At 43.5% G+C, this 15,165-nt stretch overlaps 1 protein-coding gene across 2 annotated transcripts in view; it reads right to left on the bottom strand.

The window, feature by feature from the left end:
- Positions 1 to 448: 448 nt before the first annotated feature.
- otud7b (OTU deubiquitinase 7B) overlaps positions 449 to 15,165 on the bottom strand; it is a 52,888-nt gene continuing 38,171 nt past the window's right edge. For both annotated transcript variants that reach the window (XM_079240693.1, XM_079240694.1), the window contains 6 exons: positions 14,398 to 14,504; positions 14,081 to 14,208; positions 12,238 to 12,387; positions 9,491 to 9,605; positions 7,242 to 7,320; positions 449 to 5,518 (listed from right to left, as the gene is read on the bottom strand). In XM_079240693.1, coding sequence (XP_079096819.1) covers positions 4,025 to 5,518; positions 7,242 to 7,320; positions 9,491 to 9,605; positions 12,238 to 12,387; positions 14,081 to 14,208; positions 14,398 to 14,504 — 2,073 coding nt within the window. In that variant the 3' untranslated portion in view covers positions 449 to 4,024. The remainder of the gene's footprint in view (positions 5,519 to 7,241; positions 7,321 to 9,490; positions 9,606 to 12,237; positions 12,388 to 14,080; positions 14,209 to 14,397; positions 14,505 to 15,165) is intronic.

A 15,165-nucleotide genomic window follows, 5' to 3' on the forward strand; every position in this document is an offset into this window, starting at 1 on the left:
TTCATTTGTTTACATTTTAATCCCAAATGAGCTCATATTTTTTCTAAGTGTAAAAATGTTCCAGTTTCAACATCTGATATGTTCTTTTGCAGATCAAATATAGGTTGTAAAATTATTTCCAAATTATTTGATTGTTTTTATTTACATTTGATCATTTTTGGAAGCGTGTTTGTATTTAAACTAAAGCAAAGAAAACAGAAAAGGCTTTTTTTTAATGTGCATTGCCATGTGTTATGTAATTTTGGATCACTATTTTAGATATGTTGCATGAAATCCCTGTAAAAGCAGCATTTAAAAGCTATTAGACCTCCTTCCATGACATCTTTTCGGGATTAAACCAGATTTTTATGAATAGACGACTGCAAATTAAAGGAAAAAATGAGCACAGAAATAAAAAAAGAAAGCCTCAAATCCTTATAATACAATGAGAATTTATTCAAACGGTGCAAAAAAATAATTATAATAATAACATAAAATCTGATGTTCTTCCTATCCACATTGCACTGTCACACAGCCTCAGGGCTCCTCTCATTAAAATAAAACAATAAAAAAATAACAGAACAAATTACCAGGAAAAGAAATAAAATAATGCACAAATTTGGTAAAATGTTTTGCCATTTACATGCAACAGCTCCAGTCCCATGCAACTCCATGTTAACGTTACAGATGAGGAGCTTTCCGCTCCCCACAGAAACAACAGTGTTGCACAACATAGAAAATAAAATCTACGGGGTCAGTCGTGTTGCAGAAAGCTTCCTTCTGAGCCATTTCGCTTCAGCTTTTGGAGGAAACGAGCTGAGTCAACGTGAGCGTTTGTAGTATTTTAGCACAGCGCGGGTCGGTGGCTGTTGAGTTAAAAAGTAAACAAGATTTACAAACTGATAAAGAAAGCCACGAAACAGAAAAAAAAATCAGAGCGCTGAGACGATTCGCCGTGTGAGAGAGAACATCCTAAATCATCTGGACTAAACGTGTCACAAGGAAACCTATTCGTTTTAAAAAAAAATCTCACTATAAATATATATTCTCAAATCATCTGAGCAGCAGGGAGGAAATTAGTTTGCAACCAGGGGGCCAGGAGCATGAAAAGGCCCTTCTGGAGGGGGGGGTTACTTCACCAGCCAATATGTCCGGCCCTGGTTGACAAACTCTCCTCAAAGCCGCACAATTACAAGCTTATTACCCAACCATTTACATTCTTCCCCTTTAAAAACACTGTAAAACTTTGGGCTTACAAAAATAACTTGAAACATATTTGTACAACCTCTCCACCTCTTTTTTCTTCTTCTTTTTCTTTAAATTACATACAAAAAAAAGTGTTCGTATCCCGTAAAGTCTGATGTTTCGGAGGCATCTGCTTCACTACAGAGCTGATGGTTCGTAAGCAAATTATTACTTTAGAGGAAGGAAAAGCACACAAACACATTTTGTTTTGTTTAAAAAACAAACAACAGGCATCATTTTCCCGAAGCGAGGAAACATTTAACAGGTTTTAAACACAAGAGTACGAACACATCAACACATTCACACAGCAAATGCTTTAGGGGGGAAGAAACGCTGAAACTTTAGTGTTTTATTGTTCAAATCCACAGCAGAAAGGATTCTTCTTTCTAAATGCAGCAATATTGCAGTAACATGGTGTTTTCTGAGGAAATCAGGGCCAGAATTGAGCGCGGAGTCCGAGGACAGCCAGACTGCATCGCCCTCTTCTGGTCAAGGCAGTGAATTGCATACCGAGTTGTGCTTAGAAGCCTGAATCAAAACAAGCAGAAAAATTCTGTTGTTTCCTGCAAGGAACTCAACACCATGGCTTATTACCAGGGAAATAATTTAGTAGTCACTCTTATAAAGGAAAGTCTTGCATGTGAGCAGCTCCAGCAGGAATAACAGGATGTCAGAGAAGCCAGAAATGAGGAAACGATTGGTGACACTGGTGATCCGCTGGACAGAAGTCCAACGTCCTGCACGTCATCAAAGTGCTGGAAATGTGCAAAAAAGGTTTCGGATACGGCGGAACGAGAGCCAGAAATACAGAAACCGCCATCAGTAGAACGTCTGGATTAGCAGTGAAGCACCAAATTAATAATAATCAGAATAATGCAGGTTCAGCTCCAGATCAGATGAAACATGTAGGTCACTGCTGAGATGGAGCCGTTCACATTTGATATTAAAACGTGTCTCAGGTGGATTTAACTCCAGGGAGGATTCAGCGCATGTTTGGATCAAGTCTGCATGGCATGTATGGAACAGGAGGATTTCTGGATGCTTCGTTTCAGGCTGCGATCACGGCGTCGCAGCATCTGAACTTTTCCCGTTTCCAGCAACTTTGAAGGTTTTATACGTTTTTTATTGAGTTCCTGCATTGACTGAGACACCGGAGTCTCGCCTCATTTATTCCTTTTATTTGCTTCCATATCGTTGGATTATTGACTGGCAGTAATGTTTTTATTTGTTATGAATGTGTGTAACGCTGGGGGGAGTGGTAGCCTCACAGAGGTGGGCTTTGGTCTGGAGAACCCGGGTCCGGTGAGCCCCTATGGGCCCTGAAGCGAGGACCTTAACCTGCACGAATGAGGAAACCAGGCGGCTTCCGGCTAGGCAGTTTATAAAACTTCCTGATCAGGATTAATAAATAACTTTTATTATCATCTAATTGTTTTCAATCTTATTCCTTTTTTTCATATTTTTGCTTTAAAGAGAGAAACTAAAAACTACTGAGACGTCGTCTAACTGGGAACGATGCTTCAAGCTGGAATTAAATGGTTTTTAAGGCTGAAAGTTTTCAGGTTAATGCCTCGTTGTCCCATCAGAAGTCCTACATCATAACTCATTTTTATTTATCATTCATTTTAATTTGAGTCATTATTTTTATCTGTTTTTAGGATTTATTTAACATCCAAACCAATAATTCCTCTTCCATCCAGGCGAGAAGGGGTTAAATGCTTCAGCGTGTACGCATCAGCAACCCTCCTTTGCCACCATGTCTGAACATAACTCTGTAAATATCATGTAATATCATGTCATGTATTCTGCCGGCGTGCGTCTTCCTCCCCGCAGAGAGCAGCTAACCGGTCCGACGCCGAGCCGCCGCGCTGCCAGGAAGAAGTTTTAACACCTTGGTTTGGAGACGTTAGCAGCAAATGTGAACAAGCTCAACATGAAGCGTTACCGACCACAAAACCAGAAAACAAAAAAAACATCCTTCCAGAAACAGGAAGTCTTTTAACCAATAGAAACCTCAGAATAAACAGAGGAAATCCTCTGACTGGGCGCCTAGCAACAGCATCTGAGCGCAGGTTTGTTCTGAAGCGTCGCGTCGCTTTAACAACCAGGTTGATAGATCATCATCAACCAGTTCAGACGTACATCTAGACTAAAACGTAGGATTGAAGTGTTTGCTTTGCCAGGAAGAAGCTACTAATCCTCTGCATTGTGAGACGTTAGCACCACAGCAGCCCATGGAACGGTTAACCATCAGCGCCGCTTCCATTTGCACGGCGCTAACGGTGACCAAACGCCTCTGAGGAGGAATTCACGCCTTCCAGAGGTACGTGTGACCCAAACTAACGACATAACACGGAAACGATCCGAACAAATGACCCTTTGTGACCCAGACATTATTAGAGAGAGAGGAGACGCTTTGTGCCTTTGTGCTTGCATCTCTGAACGTAGTGTCATGTTTGCTGCCTGCATTATACATTCTCTCCACTAGGAGGAGACAGTAGCCGGGCGTTTGTTGTCAGGAGAGCCTGTAGTTCACACACACACACACACACACACTCATACACAAGGCCTGCGTCAGAGCCACAGCAAATGTAACACAAGTGCAGTCAGTTTTGTTTACTGTTGACTCTGCGGTCGACTCGTCACCTTCAGCGGGGAAAGACAAGAAGAAGAAGAAGAAGAAGAAGGGAGGCCGCCGGCTTGCTGCCTTTCCCGTGTCATTTATAGAAACACACACACACACACACACACACACACACTTAAAGGCCACTCTTTAGATTCCAGCCGTAAGGAGGTGTGTTCAAAAGCGGTGGATGGTGGGCTCCGCCTCCTTCTTCTTCAGCTCCTCTCTGTAGCAACACGAGCAGTAGTTCCCCGTCTCGGGGTGTCCGTAGTACGTGCAGCTGGGTGTCCGACAGCGGCTGGACTGCAGGCCGGCCAGACCGCCGGCCAGACCGCCGGCGCTGCCCAGAGAGTAGTGTCTAACGGGGGGCTGCCCGCTGCGACAGTCTAGGCTTGTGCTCATGTCCTGGAAGCCGTTGACGAAGCCCCCGCCGGCGGGTTCGGCTCCGGGATAGTCCGGCGGGTCGAACTCTGGGGGGTACGAGGGGGCAAGGCGGGAGGGGCTCAGGGAGGAAGGACCCTGGGAGCTACTGTACTGGGGGAGGGAGGGAGCCTGAGTGGCGGGGCAGTGTCGGGGGAGGGTGGCGTACGAAGGCAGGCCGGGGTAAGAGGAAGCGGGAGAGCCGCCGGCGAGCTGGCGCCGCGTGTCCAAGTAGCTGTGCACGTGAAGATGCGGGGTGAGGTTTGCTGGAACGGGGGGCTGGTCGATGAAGGAGGGGCGGGGGATGGGAACCACGCCGGAGTACATGGAGGGGCTCAGGAGAGTCGCCTTGAGGGGGTTGAAGGAGGGAGACAGGCTGTCGGACAGCTCCTCTTTGGCGTCGTACGGCCGGTAAGTCAGCTCGCCGCCGACCGCCAGCTCCTTCTTGGCGGGCTGGGCGCTGGTGGTCACGCCTTTCCTCTCTGCGTCCCGGCGCTGCTGCTCCTGCTCCGACCGGAAGCGCTCCTCGGCGTCGGCCAGGTAGCGTTGGATCATCTCCTCCTGGAAGGGCTGCCGGTTGCTGGTGGTCAGGAGGCTGGCGAAGATGAACTTCCTCTCGCCTTGCATGGCGGCCCGCAGGATGCCCAGGCTGACCTTCACGTCGGCGCTGTACTTGTAGTTGTCGCTCTCGGTGCTGCTGCTGCCGCCGCTGCTGCTCATACTGCTCCCCGTGCCGATGAGCCGCTCGCTGCCGGAGGACGGGGAACCTTTCCCCGAATCCTCCGACGCCTGGGCGGACGGCGAGCTGTCCTTGCTGCCCTTCCTCCCCCGAAACGAGCCTTTCTTCTTCTCGCCGCCCTCCTGCTTGGCACCTCCTGCTCCGGCGTTCTTTCCCGTCATCAGACCGCCGACGTTCTTCTTCAGCTTGCTGCCGAGGCTCTTCCCGAAACTGCCGAGCTTATTGGCCACGGAGTCCGCCCTCTTCTTGTCTTTGTCCTTCTCCTTCTTGGCCTTGTCTTTCGCCGCCGTCCCGGCGCCCGCAGATGCACTGCTGGAGGAACTGGAGGAGGAGGAGGAGTTGTTCTTCGCCAGGGAGGCGCTTCTGTTAACCGTCGACGCCGTGGTTGTGTCTCCGTTGCCGTTGGAGCTGCTGCTGACCGACTCCTTGTCGGACTCTCCGGAGTCGGGAGGCGTTCGCGTGTCGTCTCCCGCCGAGGCTGTGGGAGACTCCGGCTGAGCCAGGGGGGCCTGCTGCAAGGCGACAAGCAGAAACGGTGACAACATGTCAGGAACCAAACGCCAAACAGAACTACAGCTGAGGAAACCGCGAGTCAGTCGACCAAATAAAACCTTTTCCAGCTGCGTTTTGGGATCGAGCGACAGATTAAAGAGGCGCTGACATAAAGAACGACACTGCGTGACCTACATCGCCTACAGCAGGGGTGTCAAGCTCAAGTTCACAGAGAGCCAAAATTAAAAAGAGGAGCAAAGTCGAGGGCCAAACTCTTTTTTTTTTTTTTTATTATTCAGAAAGTGACGACTATTATTTGTGTTTTTCTTGTCTTTAGATCCAGCACTGCAGGAAACATTTTCATATATTAAATAATAGTTGGGCCTATTTTTGCTTAAACACTGAACCCAGAACCAATTAAAAAAAAAACTGAAATAAATATCGAGCCTCTATTTCTGGAACTTTTTATTCATCTTAATTGTAACCTGAATCTTTTCATCACAGGCCATCAAGGCCAACACCTAAAAAAACCCAATTATCTCTTTCAACTTTGAACAGACCTTCAGTAAATAAAATCTTATTTATCCAGTTTAGTTTGCTTCTATTTACTCTGATGATGCACATGGGTCCAATCCAGATACTTGGCATCGCTTTTTACATGCAAGTGCATCAACTTGTGCAGTCAGGCTCTGAGCTGAGGAAACCCTCAGGACTGGATGAAGGTGTTCATCAGTGAGACGACTCCTGTCTGCTGTTTTGTTAGTCTTCTTTAAAGAAATCAGTTGCTCACACAGATATGTGTTGCCGAACATAGAGAACATTGGCGCAGCTCGGATACGGAGTTGGGGCAGCGTGTCGGGAAGGTAAGGTGGAAATTGCGCAGCACTGACAGAGTCATACTTTGACTTGAGTGTGTCATTATATTGTAGCTCAATAAGCTTCATTTGGAGGTTGGTTGGTGCACTTTTCACATCAACCGCAAACAGGTTGCTAAAAAGTTCAAATCTACATTTTATGGCTTCAAAGTCGGCAGATTGTCGGGTAAATTCAGCGCCAAGTAGATTAAGTTTTTCAGCAAACTGTACAAAAGGCAACACGGTGGTAGAAGTCTGCTCTCTCCTGACTTGGCAGCACAAAAAATGAGCCAGGTTTTATTGCTGCATCTGATTCTCCCACAAGCGCAACTTGCTGTAACAGTGATGACGGGCACGTGCCCTGAAGCTGCAGATTGAGCACATCGAGGTGGTGGGGTTCCCCTCCGGAGTCTAGCTCACCAACACGACATTGTGGGATTTGTAATGTTAGGGGTACGTGTGCTGTATAACGGATAGACGGGTCAGACGTAGCACATATTTAAAATCATCTCGCGGGCCAAATATAATTTTAGTGCTGAGTGTGACATGTATGGCCTACAGGATGCGCTCTCTGGCATTTATCGTAGTTTTTGGCACAGCTGGACAGAAATGACAAATGGATCCTGGAATTTCTGTCCTGCAGACATAAGACACAAGAGGACCTTTGTCGCCACGTTTGCATGGTGGGACTCGATGACCTGAATGGGCGACTGTAGTTTGTTTTCCACGCGGGTTTGGTCCAGCCGTCAGGGGACAGCTCAGCAGACGCAGTAGGAAAGAAAAGGTTTGTTTAGGGAGAATGTGGGAAATTAGTATAAATTAGCATGTGGAGGTTTTATCATGCTGAAAAAACAAACATCATGCAGATTGTGTGTACTTTGCTCTTTACCTCACAGGGCAGAGGCAGCCAGGTGACCGTCATGTAAGTGTGCAACATCTGCAGCTTGGCTTCCAGAGAAAGAGCAACGCTGCGTAGAAAAGACAGACAGAAGTTACAGCTGGGTTAGAAAATCTGACGTTTCTTTTATCAGAGCCTCCATTTAACAAGCACAAGTAGAAAAAAACAACAATTTTCAGACTTCACTGCACAGAGAAAATACAAAGTTTGATCCAGAAACACACAAAAAAAGCGGAGCGATACAAAAAGAACGCTTCATAAACTGGAAAAGCACTCTGAGAGCGCCGAGGACTGATCCGGATCAGCACCAGAATTAAATCAGTTCTTCCTTTTCACATTTCCAACAACTCCAGAGAATTTCATGAAAATCTGTCCGTAACTTTTGGAGTTATCTTTAACAGAAACAGATAAACGCCGGGTAAACATGACGTCCTTGGCGGAGGTAAAAATCCAGCAACAATCCTTCTGAAACCAGCTGTCTAACTGGTGAGGGTGTCAGGTTCGGGTAAAAAAGGCATCATATGGAAAAAGTTTTAGTTTTTCCAACCATGAAACATCGTGTCAAACTCCATCGGCAGGATCAACAATTAGCTAAAAAATATAAAATCTCAGTGACAGATTAGAAAAAGTTGAAGACTTTCAGGATATGTATCACAAAAAGTAGAAAAACGGTACTGAAGAACTGGAAAATCTCCCAATTCTGGCAGTCCATTTTCAAATTTCTATCTGATGCATTTGGGATTAATGTTGTAGCTGCAATATTCGGCGTTGCAGCACAAATTTTCAGCAGTCAAAAATATAAAGTAGTAATTTCCTTTGCCACACTTGTTGCTCGCAGGCTTGTGCTGCTTCAGTGGAAAGAAAAGCATCCTCCATCTTTTAAATGATGGTTTGTTGATCTTTTTCCGTCAGAATATGAGGTACTCTCTAAGAGGCTGCATCAATAAGTTCTTTCATATCTGGCAACCTACTTTGGATCAGATTAAAAAGGTGGATTCCTCACTTATCTGACATGAGTAACTTCATCTCTAAATTGTTGTTTCTGAAATTTTTTACATTATTTTATGGTGCAACAGGGTGAGTTTGTTCCGAGGAGTTATATATTAAAAATTATGACTGTATGGTATTTTCAATATTATGTCTAATTTTTCAAAACAAAAGAACTTTGAACAAGATCTGGGATTTCTCAGTGAGTTTTTAAGTTTTTGAGACCTTTACAGGGGAGAAGGTTGCCAACAACCTGCAGCATAATCCAGTCAAGACATTTCAAATACTTATTAAAAACAAGTATTTCATCTTAAAACTTTTAGCTGAACAAAACTTAACAACTTCAACTGGTACAAAATGCATTTTAGTATTTTTAAACAGGGAAATTTTTATTTAAACAAAAACTCGACCTCACTGCATTTTTCATTTTCATGCGACGGATGTTAAAACTTTCAGGACGGCTGTTAGAAACGTGTGCAGGATGATGAAGAGGAGACGCAGACAGCCACTGCCAGGGACTGTCCAGCAGCTGAATGAACTGAAATTCAGCAGGAATGGAAAGAGAAAAACTAGAACAACTAGCATCAACGCTCAAATCTTTTCTAAATGATGCTAGTTTCCAGTCTAACAATAAGTTTTCTAAAGCACAGCACTAAAAGACGTCATAATTTATATTCTAATCAACATAAATCAGGATAGCAGGGACATAAAACTGCTAAACTCAACTGGAGAAGCGAACAGATCAATGCTGGTGCTGCAAGGACAATCTGCACACCCTGTAAACTGTCATTACTGAAAACTGAAAACAAAATGAAATAAAGATTCAGCTGAAAAAAATGCAGTAAATCAACTCTGAGCTGCGGAGTGAAAGCAGCGCGTTCTGCTCAGTGACCTTTCCCAGCAACGTTAACAGTGTAACGCCATCTGTGCCAACCATTTCATGTGAGCAAGACGTCCAGAGTCAGAAGCTGACAAGCTGCATGGTTTGGGTTTTTTGTGGCGCTGCTGCTATTTCTGCTCCTCTGGTTTTTTCATAGAAGGTATTTAGAGCTAATCTTATTGTCACGGCTGGAGAGTATCACTAATCTGGAATCAGGGATCAATCCCTGCTTGCTTACACTTCATGTTAAAGAGCCGACGAGGCCAAACGCCTGGAAAGCAGAACCGCACATCTTTCTGCAGAAATAGTTCTGCTAAAAGCACCTTCTGACCTGAAAACAGGAAGTCCTGTTTTTTCCTTTCTTTATTTTTACCTTGCCAGCATCACGTTGTCGGTGTCATCCTTTCCCCACTCCCAGTCCTTCCCAGGATCCACGGCGAAGTGCAGAGGCAGCATTTTGTGCTCTGAGTCAGTGAGTGGGATCACAACTGCTGGCGGAGGAGAGAGAAAACAGAAATATGCTGAAAAAAAAAACTATTTCTGCGTGTTCAGGAAGCCGTCTCGACTACCTCACTTATCCAGGAATCAGGGATAAATAAATTTTATTCAATCTAAACTTTATTTACAGAGCCCTTTTTAATGTGTTTCACCACTTTTTTTACGCGATGTAAATGCAAATGAGATGATGATGTCTCATGTTAATGACATCATCATCTCATTTGCATATTGATCTGGTCCATGTAGCGGACGATGCTGTGGAGAGGAACACAACATCAAAACTTTTTGTCAATTTATTTGATTTTTATTTTAGTTTTAATGAAGCGTCATTGGGTTTTTATTTCCCATGTAGCTACTTCTAACGTTTTTCATGTTTTTGTTCACGCTCTTCATTTGTAGACGTTAACGTCTGACTGTAGAGCAGAGCAGAGGTGATCCTGATCCAGATCTGGGAGGCGGGACTGTTGCTGCGTGAGGACCGAGCCTCATATGAGGCCTTTTGGATGCAGGAGAGGCATCTGCAGCCTCGCTGCGCATGGAGAATAAATAAACAATATCTGCTTTCTTATCAGTCTCCAAAAGTCTCCGACCACACCAGAAAAAGCTGCTAGATCTGTCGTTGGCAGCTTTTTGAGAAAAAAAAAAAAAAAAAAAAGTCACTAGAAGGTAGGGGTGGGAATATCTAATCAAAAAATCAAAAATTGGGATTTTTTTTGCTTCACAATTTTAAAATTGATTTTTAAAAAAAAAAAACAATTCATGATAAAAATTTTTGTTATTTTTATTGTTTTTACTTGTCATCTTGGGCGTTATAGCAGCAGAATGACGGTCTGGCTACTGTGTTGTTTTTTCCTAATTGAAATCAAGAAAAATGACGAGCAAAAAAAAAAATTTTATGTATTATTTTGTTTTAATCTACAAAAATCAGCAATATCGAAGAATTGTGAGAATCGCAATTTAAATCAAATCGGCACCCAAAAAAAATCGGCATCAAATCGGAACAAAAGCGTTGTCGTAGCCCGACTAGAAGGGTCTGAAAACTTGCTAAATATGGAAACTAAGTGACCAAAGTGGCAACACTAATCTACTCTGGTTACTAATTAATTCATAATTATCATTTCTGATGATTTATTTTTCTAAAAGTCTGGAAATAAGACAGCGACTCAACTTTTGGAAAACTTTTTGTTGTCTTCTATTTGTATTCTAACACATTTATTCTTCTTCTGTGGTATACCTACGAATGATGTCCAATGTTAATATAAAAGTCAATTAATAAAATAGATTAATTAAAAAAAACAGACAAAGTGAAGATTTCCCCTCTTTTAAATTGTACTAGAAATGTCGCCGTGTCCGTAGCTAACAGCGGGCTCAGGCCTCCCGTCTCCCATGGCAACCACAGACTCACGCACGTACACGTCACCAACAAACACAAAGCCAAACCCAGCAGCGAACAGGAGGAACTCCTTGTTGTCAGTCATTAGGAGCTGGTTTGGTTTTCCAACCTCAGACTCGGAAGAAGCAACGACGCGTCACAGAATAAACGGAGACGCGATGCTGAGAGGGAGGTCAGCTGATCCACACAGCCGCTGAATGGATGGTTTATTTTAGGAAGCTGTCGGTCAAAGCGGAGCCTGACGGCGCAACCGTTGGATGTTGATGTTTATTCCACTGCCATTCTGATTCTGGTTAAACTGGTGTGAAAGTGGGCTGTTTGATCAGAAACTCCAGAGTAAAACCAAAAGTAAAAGCAAGTCAGAGTCGCCACTCAGCACTGGAATCCAGCTGCTCATCCAACCGCAGCTCTATATGAGCTGAAGCAACGAGCTCCTGTTAAAAGATGACAAACATGAAGTTCATCTGGAATGATGGAAAAATGTGGAAATAGATCGTCGATATGTCCACATTTGCTGCTTATACAGCTGACAAGCTGGCTCGACGGAACATTTACAAAAGTTTGGCTGTTTTTTAAGTTTGAGATGTTTGTAAGAGAGAAAAGAGAAAATCTGTTTTACTTTGAAAGAACCAGGGAAGTTATTATTCAGGAAAATAAACTCATCCATAACATAAGGCATAAAATAAACTTGTTTTTTTATCCCACATGTGCAGTTGTTCACATACTTGCTTGTGTCCGATGCTTGATACATTTAGAGGTGCATTAGAGCACTCAGATCAGACAGAGTCACTGAATTTGTGAAGTGAAAAAGACGATAAACATGGAGACAATAGTGGATGTTTGCATTTGGCGAATTTGCCATTTAAGAGGTGGGGTGGGTGCTATCTGTGGGTGGATGCTGTCTTTGGCCCCTGGAGGAGGTACAATATGTCATTGTTCCTGCAGTTAATCCTCGGACTTTATCTTTTTGCTTAAATTAGCCTCTCCAACGCCCCCTAGTGGTAAACCCCACATTGCATTTTACAAATATATTACATTATATCGCATGGTGTGCACTAATGATGCATTAAAGAACAGCGAAATATGTAAGAGGACCATGATAAACACATCAGCATGATTAAAAGTGTTGATATTTTCAGACTAATGGTGCAGCTCAAAGTAAACAATACATGTTCAAAGAGGAGGAACATGTAAATCATATGATAAAGATGCATGATGCCAAGTATCACCTTGGTCTTTGGAGCCGTCCTTCTGCTCCATGGAGACCAGGGCAGAGAAGTGCGCCTGATCGTATGCCAGGACCAGGGGAGAGCGATGGCACTTGGCAGCTGGCACTTCCAGCGGTAGGTAGATGCCTCCGAAAGGGATGGGAGCGAATGCTGGAGGGGGGAGAAAAAGGATATTTAAGATTAAAAATATGACCTCAGCACTGCATTTCAGCTAAAAAAAATTATATAAAAAGGAAGATAGGAACTTTATTTGTTGGGGGATTTTTAACTATGATGCTTTAGAAGGTACCGTAGTCGTCACATTATGAACGCAGCTCCTCCAGTTTCCTTAAAGCTTTTCAGTCGTAACTTGTAAAAACTCACGTCAGCAGCTAACACTATGATGATAGGCTCTCATATTATTGGCCAATGCTAAGACAACAGGCTCTCTCGTTAGCAGCTAATGCTAAGACAAGGCAAACTGTACATGCATCAAAAGTCATTATCCAATTATTTCACTCCAACATTTTGAATGACTGCTGATAGTAAATCTGCTGGTCTTCATCATAAGACGTAGACTGTTCATGTCGAGCTGTTGGGTTTTAGTAACTTGTTGAATTAACAGCTTTATTAGTCGTACAAGCAGATAACCTAACGTGTACATGTCCTCGTGAACACTCACGTGATATACATACATCAAAAATGGGAGCCTAATAACATGTGACTTCTAACAAACCTGTATAATCAATGAAGATGAACATTCCTACAAATATTGTCAAAAGTCAACCCTGAATGTCAACTTTCAATAGTTCAAGTGTTATTTAAATCATACCCTGATCTTCCTTTAACGTAAATGAAGGTGAACAGTCAAGGTGTTTACATATGTGGGTTCTGTGTGTTTTGTTTCCCTGCTTCGCAACACTTCCTGTAAAACAGGAACAAGTTATTCAAAGGTTTCTGCAGAACTTGATGACAAGCTTCAGGGTTGTTCCTTTATTTGGATAAACGATGCAGGGCAGAACTCTGGTCTGAGTCACAGACATGAAAAAAAACCAGATAAAAATGCTGCTTCCTGCAACCCAAGTTGTAGGAAGATCTTAGTTTCTTTTCTTCTTCTTTCTTTAAGAGTGAGGGAGTGTAAACGAACAGGACATGGCATGTCATTTATTTTACTCATTTATGTACGTATTCATTAGAAAAACGCCTGTTTTGGCGTGGTTTTTCAAAGTCATGTTGTTTTTATGACGTCCTCTACCTAAACTTTCACACTTAGCCCACTTATTTGTTCTTTCATTTATATGGGGATCCTCTATGATGGGACTTTTTAGCCTGCTTGGTCTGCAAGATTCTTGCTAAAGGGTTGGCTCTTGTCTGGGGGACCTGCACTGCAGCCTAGTGGCTGTGGTGTGGGCCCTGTGGCCATGGTGGCTTCTGGTGTGGATGGAGCCCCAAGAGATAGTTTTTGATTCATTGTTTTTTGGTGTTTTTTAATATGTGCTATTCATGCAAGAAAGATAATCTATAAAGAAAAAATTTGATGCTTGCGGTGTTGGAAGGGGAAATAAAGCTTAATAAATTCAAATATCTTGCTCTGAATGTGTGCATCTCAAGACTTCTGATACCCCTCATACACTAAAGGCATTTTAGGCACGATTAATTCATGTAAAAACAATTGCTTTTTTTATTTTTGCACAACTTGTACACAGATGTCCCTTTCAGGCAGTGTAAAAAAGCAGAAGACCCTCCCTGAGTTGTCAATACAACGTTTTATTATCAAACTATTTCTGGTGCATGCGTGAGGAAAAACTCTGCCAGTTCTCCTTGTAATGCACTTCAGCAGTCTGAGGGTGTTTGGAATATTCACCTTCTCCTCCCGAGTCCCTCAGCATGGTGTCAGCCACCACAACAATGGGCCTTCTGAGGACGTGAGCCAAGACGAAGACGTGAAACTCCTCTAAACTCTCGTAAACTGGTTCATCAGAGGACTCCGCGCTAAAAATAAAACAAAAACAAAAAACAATATGAAGCATTTGTCTATATTTGTGATGGATTTGCTGTTCAACCTCCATCAGTTTAGGACTTCATGGTGCATTCAGCTCAGTGGACGTGGCATTGGTTACAGTGAATGTGAAGCGGCGTGCACGAGGAGCTTCTTCACTTCGGACCGGGCCGTAGCCTTACCCGTTGGTGCCGTTGGTGCTGTAGTGTATTCTGGGCTCGCTGGAGGCCAGCTTCAACAGTTCGTTCCACTCTTTCTGCCACTCCTCCTCCGTGTACACCAGACCAGACTGCGGAAAAAGCAAAAAACACACATGCACCCGTTTGCCATTTAGAGAGGCAGTGTCAAATGTCACAAGAGCATGCGCTGCCGTTATGACGTCTCACCACAAGGCTACGCACTGACAGCCGAGCGGCTTCTGGGCTTTTCCATACAGCAGCAACACAACCACATATGGAAAGAGGAAAATCCAGGAGCACGTCTGCATACGTCAGGTTTTTTCTCCTCCATAACAGTGGCAGACTCGTCTCCCAGTGTCTGCAGGAGCGTTTCTGGTTTCAGAAATTTGATTTAGGACGCTTCAGAAGCAGCCTGTTGGAGAACGGGGGAATATTACGGAGTCGATCATGTGGCATCTCGTCTGTAGCCGCTTGAAAAACTAAGTTTGCTTTCATATGGGAAACATCCGGGGAGTTCTGCACAAAATGAGCCTCTTATTGACTTTGTGATTAAATACGTGATAAACAGATGATGAAGTTAAACATTAACACTGCTCATATGGTCATGATCAAACAGTTTCACACGAAAAACCAACATTTTGATTCTGGCATTAAATGGTGCCTGAACGACATGAGGAGAAGAAAATCTGATCGCAGTTTTTTATGATCAATAATTCTAATTCCGTTTATTTCTGCTCTGTTTGTGCAGAAATATGCTTTCTGTACAACATG

Source organism: Telmatherina bonti (assembly GCF_933228915.1).
Source record: "Telmatherina bonti genome assembly, chromosome: 5".
Lineage (NCBI taxonomy): Eukaryota > Metazoa > Chordata > Actinopteri > Atheriniformes > Telmatherinidae > Telmatherina > Telmatherina bonti.